Source organism: Heloderma suspectum, chromosome 4 (assembly GCF_057233095.1).
Source record: "Heloderma suspectum isolate Gila_16-S chromosome 4, 16-S_ref, whole genome shotgun sequence".
NCBI classification, from domain to species: Eukaryota; Metazoa; Chordata; class Lepidosauria; order Squamata; family Helodermatidae; genus Heloderma; species Heloderma suspectum.
Window position 1 is genome coordinate 86,617,725 of NC_139461.1, and position 23,964 is coordinate 86,641,688.

The window sequence follows — 23,964 nt, forward strand, 5'->3', positions numbered from 1 at the left end:
TGAAATTGATTCAAGTGTCCAAATTGCAACCTGGAGTTGTTTTCATGGGAATCAAGAATCTTGTTTTACCTTTAAAAAACTATGTTCAGTAATTCTTTGGTCATTCACAGAACTTTCACAATTGCACAGATTGTGAATGTGTAAAATCACCAATAGATAAAGGCTCTTCAATCTTTGTTGCAACAGCCGCTTTCATTGTGCACATTGCAAGAAAGAAGGTGTAACCCTTATGTTTGGCCTAAGAGAATTACAAGATGACATTATATTTCTCTTAATAAAGAGACCTTAGAAAATGGGTTTATTTTAAATATTGTAGAATTGCAATGTGTGAATATTTCTCAAACTTGAATAATTTATGCAAATGACATTCACAAAATAAGTTGTGGTACAGTACAATATAAAAGCAAAAATTGCTGTAGCAATAAGGCATGCCCTTCTCCGTAACTATAAGATTGCTTTATATTTTATACATAGGTGTTATGTCAGAGTACATAGTTTCCTGTGTACAAGATAACCTGTACAAGCATTTAAAATTTGTAGTTGCAATAACAAATTTAGAAGTGTTAGCCTACATAACTCCATAGATTAATTATCACTTGCATTATCTTCGTCCTTTGCTTTAATTTGAAAGACAAATTACTCTGAAATATTTTCAACCACACAATGTGAATCAGTTTTTAAATAAGGATAGCATGTTTGTTATTTATATAAGCCCAGACTACTTTTCCTAGTAACTGGGCAGACATGTTGTGGTTATAACTCTGCAGAGGGGTCACATTAGTAATCTTCCTAGGTACTGTAACTTTTAAGACCTCATTTAAAAACCACTTTGAAACTGCTTCTTTGACATACTTTAACAATAAGTAATGCGTATTCTCAGGATGTTTGAAAGACACTTACATGGAAGTGATTGGAGATACCAGTGAAAAAATTCTTACTTCCCCTAAAGACAAAGGAAAAAATGTAAATTGTTGCCTGACAAAAGTGGGAAAATATAATTGGGCGGGAGCAGTTAGAAAAGAGAATGGGGGAGCTGTCATTCTGTCCTATTTTATCTCTTCCCAAATGCAACATGGACTATACCCTGTAAGTCAGTCAGCCAAAGGGCCCAACCTATAATATAACTGCCTACAGTTGTGCGATGTTGCATTGCTTCACCCATAACCTAAACACTTATTTAAGTAAATTAATTCAGCTTCAGGACTTCCTGTGGCTTAGCTTAGTGCCCCTCCTTAAGTTTTATTCCTAAACACATTACTTAAAAATGCCATTGATCTGGATGGGCCTTAAGTGTTTAGGATCTGAGTGTGAAGTTCTCTGGCCAGGACCATCTCCTTTAGAAAAATGCTAATACAACGTGCATCACGCCATTATAACTCTGTATGAACCATGTGGGGGGAAAACAGCAGCTGCTTACATCTTATTCCAGGGAAGAATTTCAGCCAGACTTCTAGACATGTGTCTGTGGAATACCCAGACTGCACACAGCTATTTCAACAGTGCAAAAGTCTTGTCCTCAGTTATTTACCTGGTTTGCCAATACTCTGCAAGCCTGCTACCAAGGGGTTTTGATGACTGTCACATGACTGCCATCGAAAACTATGTCTAACTTTAACCAAGTGACTCATCTAAGGCTAGTAAGTTACTTCTTCCCAATAGCCTTTTGTTTTTGTAATATCTTACTGTAAAATAACTCTACATCTTGTATTGCTGACATCAAGGAAAAAAGTACCACATCAGATGGTCACGCAGCAATAACACTTTAAAATTGTTTCCAATTAGAAAGACAGAGCCTCTAACAGCATAGGACACTAGTGCAGACACAATAGGAGGCTTGTAGGACTTACATAGTGTACAGTTACAAACTTTTAATATACTTATTTGATACAAAAACTTTAGCAAGAAAATGATTCATTTGATTGTAGAATACAATATTTTTGTACAGCATGAAGCATTTGGTTAATTTATCCTGTGTAGTAAAGTCATATCAACTGTATAGGACTTTCTGTATGTAAAGGCAACCTGCCTTTGGGCTAGCAATTCAAGTACGCATTTGCTGGCATGAATGTAGTCTGATGGACTGTTCTTTAGCTTTGGTGTGTCAGTGACTGATTACAAGTGTCTGACTCTTCATAGTGCTTTATACTTAGTGATTAAACGCTGAACAAAATGAAAAGGGGAAATGAGAGGCTGAAAGTGAGCTAGGATGAGGACCACAAGCACAGCTCCTGCAGTACAGTAGATAGTAATAACTGTGTTCTCAAAAGGAAGAAAGCACTTGTAGAGAGAGAAGTCTGTCGACGTTATGCTGCCCTGGGAAATGGAAACAACAACACTTTATAAGGCTGAGGACATGCGGTTGTATGTTTTCAAATTATATTAATGTAGACGAGCTTAGTTCTTACAGCATCAGTGCTTTCAACTGTTCTGGGGAGAAGATTCAGACAGCTTTGAAACTAGTTTTGTTAGATACTTCACTGTTAAGCACTAAGCTGCCCTGGGACAGCCCTGTTCCTGAATAAGAGCACAACAGCTGCTACTTGGCTGGACCTGGGCAGGCTTTTCCTATAGCCATGACTGTCTCAGACCATATAGTAGCTACTGGCCACCTTTAAGAATTAAACACCTTTAAGACCATTGAAATCAATGAGATTAAAGGTGCTTAATTATGTTGGATGATGGCTACTATATGCTTGGGGGACCAAGTGTTTGAGATAGCATCAGATGTGACCAGATTAGTTACACGGTTGTAGTATTTGAGGGGAGAAGGGGTTGCAGGTAATTAGGCAATTAGCCAATCATCATCTATACTTCTGAATGCTGGAAATACGACATTCTGAAGTTAACTGGATTATTTGGTAAGTAACCACTTTGAACGAAATAAAAAGGGAAACAAGATGCCTTTCAAGCAGAATTGTTTAACATCATGTTACTTGTTAAATGGGGAAGAACTTTTATCTATGAACTAAAAATTGTAACTAAACCTGTAACTGCTTTGCCTTTCCCCATGCACAAGAGGCTGAAAAAGTAAAGTTAGGTAGAGCTGGTTTTTGAAGACTGAAGTATTTAAATATGTTTTAGAACTGGGAAACTTGTGTTCCTGGTTAATCTACTGAGAGTTGTAATCTAGTATACCCAAAGTAAGCAAACTGTGAATTAGGTTCATCTGAATAGAACTTTGCTGCCCTACGAGATAGCTTGCACTTCTGAAAGACAAAGAACCAAGATATGGTCTTGTGGAAAAATCAGCCAAGCAAAAACGAGTCTTAAATACTGTTTGTTGCAGACTACTGATGATTGTTGCAGTCAAATTGTTTACACTGTATCCTCTTTATAGAAACATACTAAATAAGCTTGTATTTACAAACTGTTGTAAAACCAACAAAAATACTTTGCACTATACAAGCTGGATGGGTCCCCCAGTATGTGCTTTATAAAGTGGGTGCTTTGTATTCAACTTAAGTGTACTTTTGGAGAGGATGGGAAGAGCTGTTTTGTTTTGCTTTTTTACAGGTAGCATCAGTCTGAGAAAATAGCTGATTGCTATGTTGATTTATATTATGAAAATTATCTGAAAATAAAAATTATTTAAATTTACCATTATGAAACTAGGATTGTTTCTATTCCTCCAACTGAATGATGGAACACTGATTTCTGGAATTTTCCCATTATGCAACACTTCACAGGCACTGTGGGTATGACCACTGAGAATCAAGCGAGGATGAAACCACCATAACAACTATAGTAGAGAGTAAAACATTGTAGACATTTAAATTTCCTGACTTAAGAAAACTTTTCCACATAACTTGTTATTTTTACCTTGCTATCAAATTTCCCCTTTAATTATTTTCGTCACTGGTACTACAGGTTTTATACTGTCAATTCAATCAATACAGGGAATAACCCAGCTCTAATACATAAGGACCAGAAGCACAACTGATACCAAGCTTTTTGCCTAGCACAGCTTTTGACAGGGAGCGGGGATGGAAACTCAGCTCTACCCAGGTTTATTGGACTTCGAGGCAAGGGCTAGATCAACCAGCTACTGTGGGGCCAGCAACCAACATGCAGTTACAAGACCCAGAGAACCACTACAGACTATCAAACCCAGGCTTTGCCTTCTCTTTCTCATCTCCTTGAGCACAAGCTGGTAAGTTTAAAACCCATGGTTAAGGAAAAAACACCAAAATTTCTTAGGAAGTCCCCATCAACCTCTCCCTTAGCAGTCCCTACCCAGTCACAGCCTCAAATTTGCATCCTCTATACATGAGTACCCCCAACCACATGGGAGATGGTGGAAGGCGTTCTTGATTAGCCAAGGCAGGACTCTGTGCGTGGACTGCTCCCACAACCTGACACGGAGTAGACCTGCACAGCTTTTTTGACTCCCAATATGCTTGGCTACATAGGATCAATCAATCAGTTTATTGATCCAGTCAACAGACTTCAAAATGAGACCTAAACGGAAAAATAAAAGCCTTTGCTTCACTTACAGAAGCAAAATCCTAAAACATGAGTTGAATATCTCTATTTGTACAATAAAAAAGAGAAAAATAAAGCAAGCAGAAAAATTAGTCTAGTTCAATAATAGTTTAGACAGTATCCTTCCTCACTGCTCTCAGCAAATATTTGGCTACAATTTCTGTAGAACTCTTTTGTATCAGAAAGAAGAAAAAGAACATAGTATTCGGACAATCTTGCAGGATACAAATCAATTAATGGGTTCGTTAAGTCATCAAAGAGAACTTGATAAAAATTACAGAAATGAAGAACATGGCTTACTGTTTTGATTTCTTCTGAGCCACAAGGACAGTCTGTTGGAATAAGGTATCCCCCTAAATCTCCCAAGAGAGTTGAGGGTATCACATTAACACGTGCCAGAGTAAACACCCTCCTATACTTTGAGATCCTTAATATTTGGAAGTATTTGGCTTGAGGGTTGGCAGAAGCCAGATGAATGCTAAAGGAGAGCACGTCTTATTTGCTGCTGTGCGTGAATCTTGAAAACCTGTCTTTAATGCACTGGATTATACAAGATCTAGCCTTATCAGGGCAATATGAGAACAGCCGCAATGGAGAAAACCCTAGATGTTTTTTAATGTGCTTCATACAAACATTTTACATATGAATATGAAAAACATGGCAGAAAAATCACCATGTATGATACCACAGTTCTGTTATATACCAGGAACTACATCTACATGAATATGGCTTCCTATATTGTTGCAGCATAGCTTTGCGTCAGAAGAACAGCACTTCTCCAGTAGTTCTGGGTGGGGCAGGCTTTACTTTTGGGAAGTACCTCCGCTTGGTTGACAGACAGGGCTCCCAGCAAGTATGACACCAAAGGCTTTCCCTCAGCTCCCACACCAGCCCTGATTGACTAGCAAGTTTCTGGCCCAGCTATTCTCCAAGCTGTTACAATACTGAAATTTACTTCAACAGCTGATTTCTTTTGTGGGAGAAAGACACCCTTTCAGACAGGGACTTGGGTTGTGCTTGGTTGCACCCAGACCCCAAAGCCTGAAGAAAAGAGCATCTCTGAGAAGAGTGTTCCTGAGGAAGCAAAGCTTCCTTCTCCTGGCACAGTTTCCTGTACTTGGCTTGTCCACTTCCCATGCAGAATGGAAAAGCACCTGGCACCAAAGCAGAAGACTGGCAGACACTACTTTTCTGCTGCACCTTTGGGCTGGGAGCAAGGCAAAGCGGTTGCTCGGTCACAGCGACCTTTCCTGCTCAGCAGTTGGCCATACTCCATGGCACCCTGCAGCTCCTCACCATAGGCAGACACCGATTTGAGTGTTGTGGTGAAAGTAAGCGATGGTGACTGCTCTCTTCAATCACAGTTGGGGGGAGGGACACACTCCACTCCTGGCTCATCAGCTCATGCCACTTCAGCAGTCATGAAATAGCATCCCCCCAGCAACTAGAGCCCACAGGTGCCATGAGATCAGATATGGTACTGTTAAGTAATACTCCAGAAGAGGCCTCTCCTGCTTTCCTGTCTCTTTTACCTCAGGATTATTACTATAGCAGCAGTGTGATTGCTCTGGATTGCCTTTTTCCTTCAGTGCTTCAGGAAGCCAGAGAGGGCACATTGGAGAAAGATGGCTGCTCTCAGTCTTCTCTCCCATGAGCTAGCAGCTCCCCCTTCCCCTCATGAAGTACAGGGCTGGAATGTGGAAAGGGCCAAACACTAGTACAGAGATCTGCTAAGAATATACAGACATTATTGTTGGCACACTAAGGGTTAATATTTAGAGGAGGGACCCTCGGTTCTTGATGGACCACCCTCTTGTTGTGGTACTTAAGATGGCTACTGAGGTTAAGTGCAATGAGAGGTTTCTAGTCTTCAGTAGTTTCCTTCGTAGAAGCTACTGTCGCTCCTTTGGTGGAAGCTAGACAATACCACCGGAATGCCACTGTAGCATTCAGTAGTCAATTAACAAGACCCCTAAGCATGGCAACATTCAACGCTTCTTAAGCCAGAAGTTGCTCGATCACTACACAAGAATTAATGATTACAAAGTTTTTCCATCCTGGAGTGAAAGTTTGCTGATACCAGGATTCAGATCACTGGCATCCGTTTATTCTTTGAAAGTGGTCTCCACAAATGTTTCCAAAACAGGAAGCTTCCAGTTATCTCCTGTCAGCCGTGAGGGAGTTTGTCAGTTCTTGTACAGTTTATGGCACCGCTTGGCCTGCAAGGGGTGAGTCTTTCCCTACCTAGATTGTATCATTTTCAGGGGGTCCTTCTATCTTCGAGCTATGCTGCATCTATTCCCAGATCAACATGTTCCTGAGGCCTGATTGTCTTGCCTTCTCTCTGCCTAAATTCCTATCATCCAAAAGGAGAAAGAATGGCACTACATGGATGTTGGGAATCCTCCATTTCTATTTTTCCAGGAGCCAAAGTTTTAGAAAGTCTGAATCTTGTTCGTAGTGTTGAGCCACCTTCTTTGAGTGCGGGTTTCTACCTCCACAGTGGCTAGTTGGATAAGATTTTGCATTAGTCTGATTTATCTGATTTAATGAGCGTCCGTCATGCATTAAAAATGTTGTTGTTCAGGCAGGCATTTGGGATGGGTTAGGGTATTTTAGAAAATGTTTTTATTGTAGAATTTTATTGTTTTAAACTGTTTTATTATACGTTGTACATCGCCCAGAGTGGCTGGGTGACCAGCCAGATGGGCGATTAATAAATTTAATAATAAATAAATAAATTATCAGTCCAAGAGTCATTACCAAAATACATTACAGTTCATTCCTTGAGATGTTTGGCTGCTTCTGCAGTTTATGAAATTTGGCTTTCAGCTGAGTTAAGTGTATAGGGCAGCAATCTCAAGATTGGTCCATACATTAATTAAGCACTACCACATTGATAAATTTGCCCCTTCTGATGGTGCATCCTTTGACTGATGTGTCCTCCAAAACGTTGTGTCTAGCACATGAGAAAATATAATCCCATACTTGGGATGAACTGCTTTTCTACATCACAAACATAAAGACTGACTGTCAGGGTTCCCCTTATTTATTCATTCATTCATTCATTCATTCATTCATTCAATCATTCATTCAATTTATAACCCACATATATACAAAATACTCTAGGCAGCATACAGAGTTATGACCTGGACCCCCTGGGCAACTCCTTAAGGATCTCTTCCCTCCTTAAGAATCCCACCTTCCTTCTTTTACCTTCCCCTTTTCAATAACATGGGGTTTAAGCTGTAGGCGTGGGGTGATTGACACTCTAGACACAGGGTTTAACTACAAGAGTTTACTGGTAAATTAAAGCAAGCAAATTACAACTACAGGTATTTATACAATAGAGCTATGTGATACAAAAGACATTAAGAGAAAATAAGTTGCAAAATGCAAGTTCCCTAGCTGTACTTAAGACTTTTTCAGGCTGCTTCTTCATGCTCCCTCTTCAGGCTCCGGTCTCCCCGACTCTGCTCTTACAGGCTCTCTCGCTCTCTTTATATAGCCTCCTCCCTCAAAACCGAAAATACTGTTTCAAATCTGAAGAAATGAAACTTAACTGGGGAAATGAAACTGAAACTTAACTAGGGAAATGAACTACTCTTCTTAAGGATACCACCTCCCAACAAAGAAACCCAAGCCTCTAGGCTTGACCTTTTTTTGTTTTGCATCTGTAGGCTTCAAACCTTCACAATGACCCACTAAGAAACCATTGGGAAAAGGGAAATTTGACCTTTCCATACATTTCTGTTCTACAGCTTCCAGTGGAGGGCAGTGTTCCCACCCATATTTAGAGACTGAAAACATCTGGCAATCAGAGACAGAAGCATGAGCCAATGGCTCTGGATCATTATTTTTGGATGTGTAAATTTATTAGCATCCAACATAAATATCCTGAACCCAGTGGAATCTCCTACTATTGCTTTTTCTTCAGTGTGTATCTTAGTGCAGTTGTACTACTGAATTTTTTGTGTGTGTGTGTTTATTTTTTTTATTTATTCAATTTGTACCCCGCCATTCTACCAAGAAAAATGGCACTCAAGGCAGCTATATATATTGTTTTCACTTATTAGGACTAAGGGGCCTTCTTCCAGGATTCATTTGGGAGATGAGGAGAAACCCCTTCCCCTTGATGTCATTCTTGCTGAAAGCCCTGTCTGTTGACCAAGAGGAGGGACTTCCCAAAAGTAAAGAATGGCTCACTCTGAAACCTGTGAGAATGGAAATTTCCAGTAAGTTCCTATTTTCCTTTTGATAATGATTCCACAAAGGTAGAGTTACTAAATGTAATGTAGCAAAAGAGCAGCACACAAACCTATGAAACACCTTAGAAACGTGTTGAGTGCACAAGGGTGAAGAGGGACTGATTGGGAAATATGCCATCCTAGAAGTTCTTTGCCCTGTTTGGTGAGAAACTCATACATGAACAATATAAACTGCAGCAGCTGATTATAATTACAACTACAATTTGCCAACAAAATAAGAAGATAGACTTGCTTTGCATAAAATACCACTACCGTTATATATAGGATCAACAACTGTTTGCGAAGGTAGCTTGTATACCTCCAAGAATCAGGACAGAAAGCACAGACATAAAGCATCTGCTTAGAACACACTGAACATACCTTTTGGGAAGCTTCTTGAGAAAGCACATCAACCTTCTCTCTAAAGAGGTCATCCTTTTTATCCAGAGGAGCAGAATCTTCTCCTGTACATTTTGAGTCACTTCTTCTATAAAGAGGATAATGCTGAAAAGTTGAAAAACGAGCACCAAACAGGTCATTAATAAAGTCCTTAATGTACTTATGCTAAATAAAATACAAAGATGCCCCATTCTATCATGGTCTCCCAACGCACCTGTAACAGAATTGGAACTGAAGCTGGGAGCTTGTCAATATCGCCGCACCTTTTCTTGAACTGCATTTGTTCCTATCAACAAAAATCAAAGATTTCTTTTTCACATCCTGTATTGCTTTATAGAGAAGCAAATGGAAGATTAGATCTAGAGAATGACATGACAAGGCAATAGCCACGGCTATGTCCTACTCTCCAGCCTGGAAGTTTTAAAAGAAGATATGCCTACCATGTACAAGGAACTGCTGACTCAGGGCTGAGACAGCAGATGCACAGGAGATAAAGAATGGCTGCTTGTGAAAAACCCCAAGGGCTGGAAGTAAGACTTCCAGGCGGTCTTACAACAGAGTAGTAACACCGAGAGAGACATATACAAAGCAATAACAGATAAAACAGCAGAAAGTAGCAGGAAGACACAAATCATAAGATTCAGCAAACAGATAAAAAGTCTTCATTTGGCACTGAAATGAGTTGGTGCCAGGTAAGCACCACTGAAGAAGACAATCCCCAAATGGGATGCTACAACTAAGAAGCCCCCATCTCTCTAGTCAACCATGCACCTAACATGGTAAGGGACACAGAAAAGAACTTCTGAGGATAACCGCAAGGTTCAGGCAGTAGAAGGCAGTCTCTCTCAAATACCTAGGTCCCAAACCATTGGGCTTTATCAGTATTCAGCACTTTGAATTGTGCCCAGAACACAGGCAAAATATGATCAACAGAGCTGGTGTCACTTAGTAACCTGGCAGCATCACTTTGTACTAACTGGAGTTTCAAAGCCAGACCTATGTACAGTGTATTGCAATAGCCAAATCTGAAGGTTACTAGGGCATAGATCACTCTGGTCAGGCTATCGCTACCCAGGAGAGGACCAAGTGGGGATACCAGCCTAAGCTGCTGGAAGGCACTGCATACCAGAGGCCACTTGAGCCTCAAGTGGTAATACTGGTTATAGCAGTACACCAACAACAAAGCTGATCCATCAGAGGGAATGTAATCCTATCCGAAACAGCAAGAGACACGCTCACAACGTCAGACAGACCACTCTCCAATAGTACCTTCATCTTTTATTGGCCCTCATCCATTACTGATTTCAAACACTGATATAGCACTAGATAGGGAGAGGTGATTCAAGCCCAGGTAGGATGACAGTTCAATGGCCAAGGCAGATACAACAACCTTCGCAACTACCATTATTGTACACATGTTCCAATTCAGTGATTTCAGATTCACTTCAATGGAAGAAGCAGCTTTCCAAGCATTAAGGGAAGCAGAACATCTTTATATGAAGGGAAATGCCTAACAGACATAAGAATTCTGTGTACACATTGAACCAACTGAACTCCACAGTAATAATTTGGAAAACGAATGAGGAAGTTCCTAGGAAAAGTCACAACCTAGAGTCTCAGTTTAGGAAGATTCTTTGAACACCTCAGAGGGCTGAAGAGCCTTCCTAATGAGCTAATGATATCCTTACCTGCAATGAGCAGTTGAGTTTGTGAGAGAGTTCAACGAGCTTTGCTTCCGCTGTTCTGCAGATCATACAGCCATCACCCTCCAGAGCAACACTGTTCACCATAACAAAACTAAGTGTAGAAGAGGAAAAGGACTGTAATTTATAGTGTGTGTGTGTGTGTGTGTGTGTGTGTGTGTATAGAGAGATTCCATGATAAAAGCCAGAAAGAAAACTCAACAAGATAGAAGCACTGTATCCAATCCAGACAGAGCTCTTTGATATGCACTCCAATTGCAGTGCAGTATTTTCCAAAATTACTGGAGCAAATTCAAAGGCTCTGAGGGGTCCAAAAAAGTAGTATTCTACATTATTTTATATGCTTACAACAGGAATGAGCAACCCTGGGCCAAATCAGGGCTTCTTCTCCTTCCCATCTCATCCCCTGCAACAATGTGGTCTCAGTCCTATCTCCATGGGTCTCATCAGGCAGTTGTAGGATTTCTAAAGGGACAAGGAAGGACATGCTGAAAGTAAAATGGGAATTACTCCTAGGGGGCATGCATTCAGTATGGTAAAAAGGTGAAATGTCACATTCCTTCCTCTTTTTAGTTTCAGCTTCTTTACTTGGCACAGGTGCCAATCAAGCTGGTAAATGGGAGAAGACACGTATGCATTGGAAGAGGGAAAAAATGTCATAGGAGAGAGAGAGGGTGTGAGTATACACACACACACACACACACACACACACACACACACATATATACATATATATATATATATATATATATATATACACACACACATACACACATTCTCAGATATGGCCCTCTAATTTAAAACTTAGACTGTGTCTCCCTAAGGATGATTCCCTGTCCTGTGTGTGACTTGGCACAGAATAAAAATGTGTTGCATAACACCGAGAGCCTTAAAGTAGAGCTTACCTCTGTTCAATAGGACTCACTCCCACATTAGTGTGCATAGGATTGCAGCCTAAAGATTTAGTTAGGATACAAATGCCATATACAGAACTCAAAATAGCTTCTACAAGTTGTTCTTAAGCGGTTCTTCAATTTAAACTTGATATTAGGTTATCACAACTACAAAAGGAATATGAGCAGTGGTCCTTATCTTTGTAGCAGGCATATATTAAACAAAAAGCCTTCTCAGAATAGCCAGAATATGATCCTTAGATCAGGAAATATATTCCCAGTTAATTGTTTTAATTACAGTGGGATAGGATACCATCACTGTAAAACTGATAGCTTCCTGTAAATGCCAAGATACATGGTGTTAATAAATATTACAAGGTGTCAGTAAACAATATGCCATACTCACTTTACCCCTTTCCGAGTTACCAGCTTTTCTGAAGTGAAGTTGAAAGCTTTAGAAAAACGTTCCAGTTTGAATGCAGTCATTCTGTGTGTAGTAATAAAAAGAGTACTACATTTAATTTAGAATTAGTACAACCTGCTTGTAAGGACTCTTAAATAGGGATTAAAGATTATTAGATAAAGAGAACTGACTTGGCACAGTTGAGCTGGACTTGATGACTTCTGGGTTTCTTCCAGCCTTACAGTCAGTCTATGGTTCCATGACCACAGAATTTAAGAAAGCTCAATATTAAAACTGCCCAAAAAGAAAAAAGAAAACCTCAGGTGTGAGAAGCTGGCTGGAAATACAAAAACCTATTCTGCAATCCTCATGCCACTTTTGGGGGGAAGCTATTTCACTGTCAATTCACCAAGCAAAGCACTTTGGGTCATTTGGCTGCATTTTAACCCTCAACAACAACAGGACTATTCTTTTAGTATAGACTAAACATAATTGGGCTACCTCTGGCTTTGGCTTTACAACTCAGCCAGCTGCATAGGATCACACGCTGAAATGATGCTAATGTATCATATTTCAAGCAAAGGAGGAATATTTTCACTGAGTGGAGCCCTAATGAAACCTTTTCAATTGTGGTGCACATCAGGTCGAATGATCTCCTGATCAAGACCAGGCGGGCTCCTAGTGTGGAATGTTTTATCCAACAACTAAAGACATACCTGTTGCTCAGGCATCTTCCTGACCACTAGCATTGCCAATTAAATGGGATATGTAACAATTTTAATACTGTTTTATTGATTGGTTCTACTGCATTTTGTTAGGTTTTTATTTTGTGAACAGCTCTGATATTTATTAGGGGGTTTTAAATGAAAAGCAATATATAAATTTTCAGAAATAAAAACATGTCCACAATAAAGGATGTCAAATTTTGGAAACGTTTTCACACCCATCAAAAGGTTCTTTCCCTCATTTTAAAGAATTTTTCAGGGTACCTGAAAGGGGCAGGAAACTGAGTAAGTCCCAATCACCTCAGCAACCAGGCTGATGCTTCCCGTTTTGTCACATTATAGCAATGAAACCACTGCAGAACATCAAAACACAGAGCATCTCTCCAGATGCACTTTTGGATACGCACTGCATAGAAGTGGGTCAGAGCTTGCCGATGTCACTATGTAGCTATTCTTTATGGAGCTCTATGACATCATCACATTCACAACATGATCCCTAATTGACTAGGACCACAGTGAAGGAGACAAAGAGCACTGTTAAAAGGCAACAATTGCTTGCAACAGATGTGGAAAATATAATAAGAGGAAGGTGGCAGATTTTCAGGGTACTCTAGAAAGCACTCTTGCCACAAAACTGGTGATAAAATGACAGCACAGCTGTAACCCACAATGGCTACATGGCACAGGTGTCTAAGCACTTGACCTCAAGCATCTGATAGGGCAAAATGGTACACTTATTTCTTCCAGAATACTGAAGCATGATAGCACTGAAACTGGGACAAGGCTTTCCCAAGCTCGCTGCTTATATTTTAAGATGGCGGGAAAAGGGTCAAAAGCCGCATACATCACCTGCATTTGCCAGAGAATATCCTTCCCTCTCCCCTCCTCCTAGTTCAATATATTACAGGTTTTCGTTTTACTGTGGAATCTGGACACTTACTCTCATTCTGACAATTCTCAGCTTTGCACTGATCCTGTTTTTTAAAAGATACTCACTCATAATGAAAGCCAATGTCATGGTTGCCAACAATAACCATTATCTCAGTTTGGGCTGGATGCCTAAACATTTTCAGATAGCGTCTGACATCATCTGTCCAGGCCTGCAGGAAAATGTATAAAGGTTCTAACACTGTATAATTCACTTTAAATGGCTATTAAATTTTATCACTTTCAATAGATATTACTGTTTGTTCCATATCTCTGCTAATTATCACTGACAGTCAAATGCTAAGAGTCATTACTATTGACTGGTTAAGAAGAGCTACTTGTACAATATTAATATTGCAAGTAAAATTATGGAGAGAATTTAGAACAGGGGTAGGCAACCTGGTGGCCTCCAGAATATAACTCCCATTAACCCCAGCCAGCATGACCAACGGTCAGAGATTAACGGGGATACTCCAAAACATCTGGAAGATACCAGGAATTTACCCACATGGAGCTGTGGCGCATGCTGGCTGCCATAATGAATCTGCAAGCCCCAGCTGGGGATAGCTGTGGCTCGTCGTGTGAACCCAGTCGGCAGGGGTTATTTGAGAGTTAAACAACATAATGTAAACATAATGGCAGACACCCCAAGGGTTAATTAACCCACAGTGGGCTGTCGTGCCATCTGAACCAAGTCATACAGGAGCACAAACACCGGACGTTTCTGTAAATTTTCTTTACAATAATTAGTATCTCAGTAGCATTGATCCACATGTAGCATTACACTTCTTTTAACCCAGCAGGAGTCAGGATTATTCTGCTGTTTCCCACTCTGGGCTGCTGACGCATCTGACGCACAACCATTAACAACTGCTTAAGTCAGCATAAATTGATTTTTCCTGATTTTGTGCATGTTGAATCAGTCATATGACTTGTTCAATATGTTTTCAGCTTGCCCTATTCCACATACACTGGTTCAGGTCTCCGAAGAATATGATGAATGGAAATCTGGCTTTAAACACACAAAAATAATCTATCCAGCACATTCACCTAGTTTTACATTGGTGATTTAAAAAAAACTGATGTAGATATCTTTCCATAGAACCCCTGATAAGAGTTGTCCACACTGTTCTTAGCTATAAAGAAATCTTGGTGCCTAATTCAAGGGTAGCCTAATGCCAGTTGGTGAACTCAAAGGAAGAACCCTGCTGGGTCAGACCAAGGGTCCATCTAGTCCAGCATTCTGTTCACACAGTGGCCAACCAGCTGTCGACCGGGAACCCACAAGCAGGGCATGAGCGCAACAGCACCCTCCCACCCATGCTCCCCAGCAACTGGTGCATGTAAGCTCACTGCCTCTGGTACTGGAGGCAGCACATAGCCATCAGGACTACTAGCCACACTACTAGCCTCCTATTGATATCTCCTTTCCTCTTAAACTGAGCAATAGGAACTGGTGGCAGAACACAGATCAGGGCTCCAGTACCTGAGCTTATCCGTGCTAAGAGAAACCTGCTGTAAGTGCTACAGCAACTACCTGGAACATATTACTTGTCAAATCTATCTGTAAGAATTACACAGTTCGATGCACTACCTAGTAAAGATGAAATGTTAGTATTTAAGGTACATTTGGCCCAATGACTTCAGAGATCTTCAAGTACTTTAGCTTAACAGTGTTATGGGTTAGGATGCTGGTTAGTAAGGGCTACTATGAAAGGAAGCTTTAAAAGAACGTTATTAATTTCATAGCCTCGGTCTGTTGTGCACAAGTTCAATAAAACCCTATTTTGCTTCAAGAACACTTTGGCATTTCACACAATACTAACCTGGGAAGAGCTCCACTTTCCTTCATCAAAGACATCACCAAGGATAAAAACTATTTCTGGCTGCAGAAGCCAGAGAGCAGTTTGGAAGGCTCTCTCCATTTGCCATTCTCTAAGGGAAGAAAAAAGGTGCAAGACCAACATATTCCTATTAATATTACAAAGTGCTTCCCAAGCCTGAGCCAAAAGGAAAGGGATGCCAATGTACAAAGAACTGGCTGCTTCTTTTACATTACTTAGTAATACTTTTTATGGTCTGTTTCCGGGCGGAATTCAAAGTGATGGTTATGACCACTAAAGCTTTATATGGCTTGGGACCAGGCTACCTGAAAGACTGCATTCTCCCGTATGAGCCTGACCAGGTTTTGTTGGGAGACTCCTTTCTTTCAGTACTGCCACCTTCAGAGGCATGTTTGGTTGCAATGCAAGAGAGGTCTGGAAGCTAGGTTGGCTCCCTCTCTGCTGTCCTTCTGCTGACAGCAAAGCCATTTTTATTCAAGCAGGCCTTTGGCATGTAAGCTGGTCTCCTGGGTTGGATGCCGTTTTTATTTACAATTTATTGTTGTGCTTTTAATATATTTGTTTTATTATTGTTTTAATCAAGGTTCTATTTATCTATGACTGCCAGCAGTCTTCTGTGCCATTTTCTTGATAGAAATGCAGGGGACAAGTCAAATAAATAACTCCAAAACTAGAAGTGAGCCAATACATCTCTGTACTTCAAGCACATTAAAATACAGCCTCCTCTCCTACAGGATTCCTACCAGGATTCCATTCCGGCCTTCAGGCGTGATTCATGCTGCTGTCCTACAAAGCACAGCATAACCAAGAGAACTGGATTTTATATAGTCATACAACAAGCAGAATCTTTAAAACAAAAGGATTCTGAAGGTTCCAATACAAAATACAAATTTTGTATTGGAACAAGCCTTATTATTTACTGAGTTACATGCTGTTTTAAATTATCTACCTGCTTCCTGGAAGTTAATGCATGATTAGCACAAATGGATTCTCCATGCCCTTCTGACACTGAAAAGACTGATATTGTAACACCGGAAAGAGAAACACTCACCTCTTATAATGCAATGGATTGAAGACCTTACAACGCTTTAATGGGTGGTGTATAGACACCACCTGTGAATGGATACTTATTTGGATATTTAGGGCTGCTTTTGTTGAAGTTTATGTATAGTTCACAGGAACTGTATTTTCATATATATACACACACACACGCTTCATATGTATGCACTGAAATTGATATATTCAAATCAAATCAACCTTTTGGTTGCTAAAGGACTGATACTATGATACTGGAATGATAAAAGCTCACCACCTATAATGCAATAGATTGAAGACTTAGCAATGCTAGCAACATTTGAAAGACTGGTATATCGGTGTAACTTGGACTTATAAATGGACTTATATTTGGATATCTGGTGTGCTTTTACTGACACTTACATGCAACCTATTATTTCTCTCTTTTTTCCCTCTCGCTAGAATATTGTATATTTGAAACAGAGGAGTTTAGAATATGTTTGTTTGTTTTTGGTTTGGGGTTTTTTTGGTCTGTTTTGTTAAGACTCACAATAAAAAACTAATTAAAAAATATTCAAATCTGAGGGCAGTATCCAAATGTGTCATTCTGTCAGTGTAAATGATGTTGAGCTAGTGGAAACTAGGGTCTGAACTATGCGCAAGAGAAGAATCCAACTAGCTACGTTTGCACAAGTGGTTTTGCATAACTCTTATGCAACCCGTTGTACATTCCCATTGTGCAACTGCTTGCATGGGTTGTGCAACCAGTTGCGCAACTACTGTGCACCCACTGTGAACCAGTTGCACATTCTGCTTGTGTAACCAATTACGCAACTGCTTGCACCCATTGCACAACATGTCATGCAACCAGTTGCACAACTGCTTGCACAGCCAGTTGCACAAGCATGGAAATGGGCAACCGCTTGGGCAAGGGAAAGATTCAGTGGAGCTCCACTAGTGCTATTTGAGTTTGCCAAATGTCACTGTTGGATACTACCCTATATAGCCACAATTTTTTTCTTTCTTTTCTTTTGCTGACATTTTACAATAAAAAATAAATTTGAATACATTTCAACTACGCTTTCTCTAGATGTGAGTCTGAACCTTTATTTCAGCATAAGTTATTTTTAAACCCACTGGCTAAAATTGTGCTATTTAAATTTGTGTCCCAAGACTTTTCTGATTGAAGTATGTAGCCCAATCAATCAGCCAAAGCTTGCACTGCTTTTACAAACTTCCCCTGTACAAATTCACATCTGGAAGTGGAATGCTGAACAACGACAGACCTCAAGTTGTAGCGTATAATGCGCAATCTCCAGTAGAGAACATAATGATCTGTCAAATCTGGCTACATCCACAGTCATGACCCCTCCTCTAATTCACCACATAAATATAACCTATTTATATAAACTCTCAAGGGGAGTCCTTTAGCCTAGCAACAGTCAGAATATTGCTGCCCCTCCACCTGACTAGATGACTAGCTGGCTGAATTCACCAAAAGATACATTAATCAAACATGTAAGTACTTAACCCTCTAGATATTGATCTGGTTTGCACAATCACCACATACCACTGTGGCCCACCTGCCACAGTGAATTGCAGTGCATGACGATGCCAGGCAGCTTTGGAATGTTCAAGCCGCAACTACGGCTTGCTGTGTTGTGCAAACCCAGCAGGGGTGGGTTGTTGATGTAGTTAACAAACCGCCCACAACCCTAAAACAGCCCATGAGTTGTGGATGGTTTGTTAACCATGCCAACAACCCACCCTCACCGGCTTTGCATGACACAATAAGCTGCAGTCACGGCTTGAACAATCAAAATGGCCGCCCGCCCACACCACTAAGCCCCACAGGTTAATTAACCCATAGTGGCTTAGCGTGATGTGTGATCTGGTCCACTGTTTTATTCTCCTCAACTCAAGTCGGATGAGACCAAATAAACCACACACACCAAGTTTTCCACACATACAAAGACCCAACATCAACATATTATTAGTAAAACTTACATGTAAACAGTTTTCAGTAGGGGCCAATTTTAATTGATGGGACTACGAATAAAGGGCATTTTTTTGTTATTGGGGGATTTTCCATTCTTTGTTTTCAACTTTTGTATTATAAGGCCAATTTAATATAGCTATAACTTGATGACAGACTGCAATAATGGAATTCCAATATTATATTTGTGTGTACACACACACACTCATGTATAGTATTAAACTCATTCAAAATATTTCAGAATGTGGGGGGAGGCCTTTCTGACCACCTCACAATCCTGCTTCTCATCACCAGGTCAGGTACTTTAGTCAGTGTCTCTCCTCACACTGCCACCTTCAGGCTCTCACCCACAACCCTGTTTGTGTAATGTGATGCTTCCCCACTCTCTCAACTGCTGCCACCAATAACCCTGTTTGAGCTGCTTTCTTTCTTTTTGGTAGCACAGACCAAGCAGCCAGCGCGTGGGGGTTATTCCACGAAACCTTTCTTAATAACTAAAAAGGAAAGTGTCTTTTAAAATTGAAAACAAAGACAGTTTATTTGGTACAACAGGATTGGAAATAGGAACTGGGTTGGGATGAGGAAAGGATATCAGGAATGATAATTAAAATAAGGCAGCACTACAAACTGCACAATATAACTCTTGCTTTTAGTTCTTTTAGTTCTTTAGTTTTGAACAACCTCTCACACCCTCTCTCACACTATCTGACACACTCTCTAACCCACAGACTATCTCACTAGATGTTCTCACTCTTATCTCCCAATCTAACCTCAGACTTATCTAGCTGTTCCTAATCTGTCTTACTCCCAGACTTATCTGACTCTCTAGAAGCAATCACCCCAGCTTTTCTGCACAAGCGCTCATCAATCACACTGCATTCCATTCTCGCTCAGCCACTCCCCCTTTCTTCCACTTGCCAACCTGTCATTCTTGCCCCCACTCTGCCAAACCCCGCCCCACACTCACCTGTCAATCATTCCAGATGCATGCTAGCCACCGTACATATATACAAACCTTTACTATTTACATATCGCGCATGTGGAATTGCCACAGGGGGGTTAGGCTATTTTGGTTCTGATATGTTACAGTAATATGGAATGAACAAGAAATTACTAAAAATGTTTGTTCCTTCAAACAGTAAGTGGCCACAATAAGTTTGCTTATTACATTATAAAAAATAATAATCACATCCAACATCTTCAGAAAGGCACCTATATGGAGGTTTTGGCAATATTCCAATTAAATTTAAATTAATGGATTACAAAGCAGATGCTCAATCAACATATAGGCTTTTAGCAGGTTCTTTAGCAGTGCTCTGTGGGTCCCAGAAAGGGGGGGGCAGGCAAAGATCACCTCTGGCCCCTGCTCCAGCTGCATTTATTCTACATTACCACTAATGGCCCTGTGGGAAGGATTCCAGGAGAGAGTCCGGCAAGCGCCAGCTGGACTCTCCCTCCCTTCCCCCACGTCTCTGAACCTCAACAACCCTCTGGGACAGATCCTTATGCGTTACTTTTAATATTATTCAAGGTGCTTTTTATTAATTTACTATTACCTTACTTGAAAGGATCTTTATTCTGAACAGCAGGATATAAATAACTGTAATAAATAAACAGCTTGTTTTTAGGCACATAATAGGCTGACTGGTAGTTATATATTTACAATCAATTGCAGCATGTTATTGATGTTTAATTCTTACCTCCTTAGCTTGTCCAACCAGTGTCCATTGATTTCACCAAGCAAATGAGTATCTGCTAAAAACATAGCTTTCAAGACAGAATCTGATGTCTGTTCACTAACCCCTGGAGTCTGAATTTTCAACTGGGGCCAATGACACTGAATTATAACTACATAATAAATTAAAAATTCACAGACAATCAAGACAAAAATAGTAAAACACAAAAGTTTAAGGGCAAAAATGCCTCTTTTCCTCCAAGATAAACTGTTCACCATGCTAAAGCATAGAAATGCCATTTCAGCCTACAGACAGCTCTTTCTCCCCATAGATGGTACGAATATCCACCTATTCAGGCCTAGTCAAGCATGTGTTTCAAATAGTTCTTCATGCCAGCCAGGACCCCTGCAGGAGACATAAAATATAGTATTTTACAGAGTATGTTTTGAATACAGGTTTTGAATGTTCAGTCATGTCTCACATATACCCAAATTCAATAACAGAATAAAGTACTTTAGAAGTTCTATAGTACTGAACTGAGACAACAAAGTCACTGAATAAGAAAGCCGACTTATTGTAAAAGGCAAAATCCAACTTGTATTTAATGTATAAATATAAGAAATCATGTGAGGAATACCCATGTGTTTATAGTGCTTTTAACATTTTCTGGTTTTTAAAAATCAGTGAACCCCGTCAAAACACTTAAAGATAGGGTTCACACGACAAGACAATTCACCATGGGCGAGCAGCCAGCCATGATGGGCTGTCATGTCATCTGGAGTGTTTTCTGCGGGATGGCTTATTTTTCCGAAACAAGCCACACCGAGAACCTAATTTTATTGTGGGTTGTGGCAACTGACTACAGAGCCACTCGGCAAGACCAAGAGGGGCAAAAAAGTCCATGCCACTCACTTTTCGTGATCTCTCCAGTGACTGCCCTTCCACCAATGCCAAATGGCACTTTGAAAGAACTGTCACTCTTTGCCCAGAAGCTTTTTTTTTCAGTTCCTCAAAACTGCGCAGTTGGGGTCATAATTTTTATTATTATTATTGTCGGTCTTTCACAAGTGCGCACTTATGGCTGTCCAATACGTGGCCTTGTCTGATCAACTTCCTTGTATGTTTCAGATGTCAAAGGGAGCACCAAAGTGGAGTAGGTAACCTACAGGGAAACTGAAAAGACGAGGTTGCATATCCGCTAATTTGTGTACCGTTCCAAAGGACCAGGAGAGAAATAATACTAAGAGAAAGGAGGGACCCAGTGCTGCAATTTAGAAGCACTGAAAATGGCCAGCGGGGAGGGGCCAAAGATGTCAGTGCAGCAAAAGGGGGGGAGCAATATCTCCCCATTGGCAATGTGATCCTCTTGCTTTTAAGTGTTGGACTGACACTTCTCAGTGTCCCCCACCTTTTCAACACTTCCCCAACTCATCAGCTACTCCAGAAATGGGAGATATTTACTCCCCCCACCCTTTTCATGGCTCCTTTTCAGAGCACTTACTGCTACAACTACTGTGGGGGGAAAACCCTGAGAAGGCAGCTGCATGGGACAGAGTGAATCGGGCCCCATAAGCAACCTCATCTTGTGAATTTCCTTGTATGGTACCTACTCCATTTCCAGGCTTCCTTTGACAGCTTTGAAGAGTGTACTTGCGAAAGACTGACAATAATAATTTTTAAAAACACAACCCCAATCATGCATTTTTGAAGCACCGAAAAAATAAAAAGCCAGGGAACGAAAAGGTGTAGCAATCAGGGCAGGAAGGGGGAGACAAGACATTTTTTACTGCAAAATCCCCTGGGATACATGCCAGAGCCAGCTGGAGGACTGAAGGGGAAAGAGGGGAGAACAAGCCCGATCATTTGTCAGGTGTATACTGTTCGTTTTTTCTACCATGGCTTATTTGCAGGGTGGCTTAGCGTGACATGCAAACCCACCCCAAATGTACTAAAGTGGTCAGCATTATAACCAACCTCCCTACCCCAGAAAGTCACCTCCAAGAAATGTCTACTTTTCTTTCAGCCATCACAAAATACTAGGCAAGATCAGCTAGAAAATATCACTAGACAAGACATTTTCTTAACTAAGAGCGCCATGTTCTAATGAGCCCCCAGTTCAAATTATCTCTCTGCTATGAACACAGTAATGAGTTTGAGAGGCAAATGGCAAGGGCCCCATTCAGTAGAATGAGCATTCTGAAGCAAGTGAAGCATCATCTAAAGGGGGGGGGGGTTGGGGGGACATAGGACCATTAAGTCCAGAGTCCAGAATTATCAAACTGCACTACTGAATGGGAATGATAATAGGGATTTACCTTACAGGACTGTTGTAAGAATTAGTGAAAAACACTTATACGTGAAGCGGTTTGAACATTTGAAAGCTCTCTATAACGATTATCCTAAATCAACAGTGGCATGGCACCTTCTTTAGGAGAAACCAAAATGTCACGAGGCAGAGGGCAAGCTTCTCAGTTCATCAGAATTCTTCTTCAAGGTGATGTTCCATTCCCTCCCCCCACAAGCCGGGGCAAAAAAAAAAAAAAAGGAAAGACAGCAGCAAAGATGTTGCTGGGCATGAAGAACAAACCTCCTAATTTGCAGTCACCCAACTGCAATTCATCTTAACCAGCAACATCTTTTCCCTCCCCATCCCGCTTTGTGTGTTTGGAAGGTCCAGCCTACAGAAGAGTTCTGCTGATCTGAAAAGCTTGCTCACTACTTCGTGACTTTTAATTGGCCTTAATAAAGGCATTTTGCTACAGTCGTTTTGGGGATTCGTTTCTTTGCTTGTTTTGTCTTTTTACTTAACGGATAGTCAAGGATACCTACAAATACAACTTTGGCCTGCTTGAAAGCATCATCCGATGCGTCTTAGTGTGCAGCCATGCCTAAGTACTTGAAGTAGTGGCACCAGACGGGTCCAACACACTCGCAGAATGCCCCAAGAGCTATCCCAAAGAAAGCGACCCCACCTCCTATGGAGCGTCCAATATTCCCCCGCCCGGGGGGGGGGGGAGCTTTTCAGAAGGACCAAAAAGGGGCACCGCAACGAATGGCCAGGCCATTTCTTGCTGCAGACTTGGAAGAGGGGTTCGCTTTGTTTTGTTTAAAGACCTCAAGAAGCTTCGGCCAACTTTCTTCTGCAGAAGGGAAAGTATTTAGAAAAGGCGGAAGGCAAACCTCTTTTCCTTCATAAGCCGCCTCCCTCCTCCACACCACCCCCGAAGAGGTGCTGCTACTCACCCGCGGGGAGGAAAGAGGCGCCCAAAGCAGAGCGAGGAGCCCCGCGCGAAGGAGCCCCCCGGCGCCTTCCAAGCGCGCAGCAACGAGTTAACTGGCGAGCCACGCCAAGGCGTCCCCGGAAGAAAAGCGCGCGCCTCGGGAGGCCAAGAGGAAGAAGCCGCCTAGTTTGCACGTGTCTCTGCTGCACGTCTGCAACGCTCCCCTCCCCCGCCCGCTCTTCGTGGAGCAACAGAAGCCTCGGCTTGGCGTCCCGGAAGCTACGAACGCCTGGCCGCCGGCTGAACAGCGCAGGGGCCTCGCTGGGCGGGTGGCTCTGCGCGCCGCTCATTGGCCCCGTTGAGGCGGCTGCGGTTTGATTGGGCGCCGCGTGGCTCTTGGAGGCAGAGGGGTGGGTTCGTTGGCAGCTGTCGTC

General features: G+C 41.3%; 1 protein-coding gene across 6 annotated transcripts; it reads right to left on the bottom strand.

The window, feature by feature from the left end:
- Nucleotides 1–229: 229 nt before the first annotated feature.
- Nucleotides 230–23,881, bottom strand: MPPE1 (metallophosphoesterase 1). Of its 6 annotated transcripts, XR_014790154.1 has the most exons (12): nt 23,553–23,642; nt 20,334–20,714; nt 20,195–20,233; nt 15,606–15,714; nt 13,849–13,952; nt 12,131–12,211; nt 10,817–10,925; nt 9,343–9,414; nt 9,111–9,233; nt 4,783–4,835; nt 3,599–3,739; nt 1,850–2,313 (listed from the first exon to the last, which is right to left on the bottom strand). XR_014790154.1 is itself a non-coding variant. In XM_084849865.1 (11 exons), the coding sequence occupies exons 2-11, from the start codon at nt 20,606–20,608 to the stop codon at nt 2,131–2,133; spliced, it is 1,236 nt and encodes a 411-aa protein (XP_084705991.1). In that variant the 5' UTR covers nt 20,609–20,714; nt 23,553–23,850; the 3' UTR covers nt 230–2,130. The 6 variants fall into 6 exon arrangements, 5 of the variants coding, with proteins under 5 accessions (XP_084705991.1, XP_084705992.1, XP_084705994.1 ...); XM_084849865.1 differs by lacking the exon at nt 4,783–4,835 and having other exon boundaries at nt 230–2,313; nt 23,553–23,850; XM_084849866.1 differs by lacking the exons at nt 4,783–4,835; nt 20,195–20,233 and having other exon boundaries at nt 230–2,313; nt 23,553–23,850.
- Between the last annotated feature and the right edge of the window lie 83 nt (nt 23,882–23,964).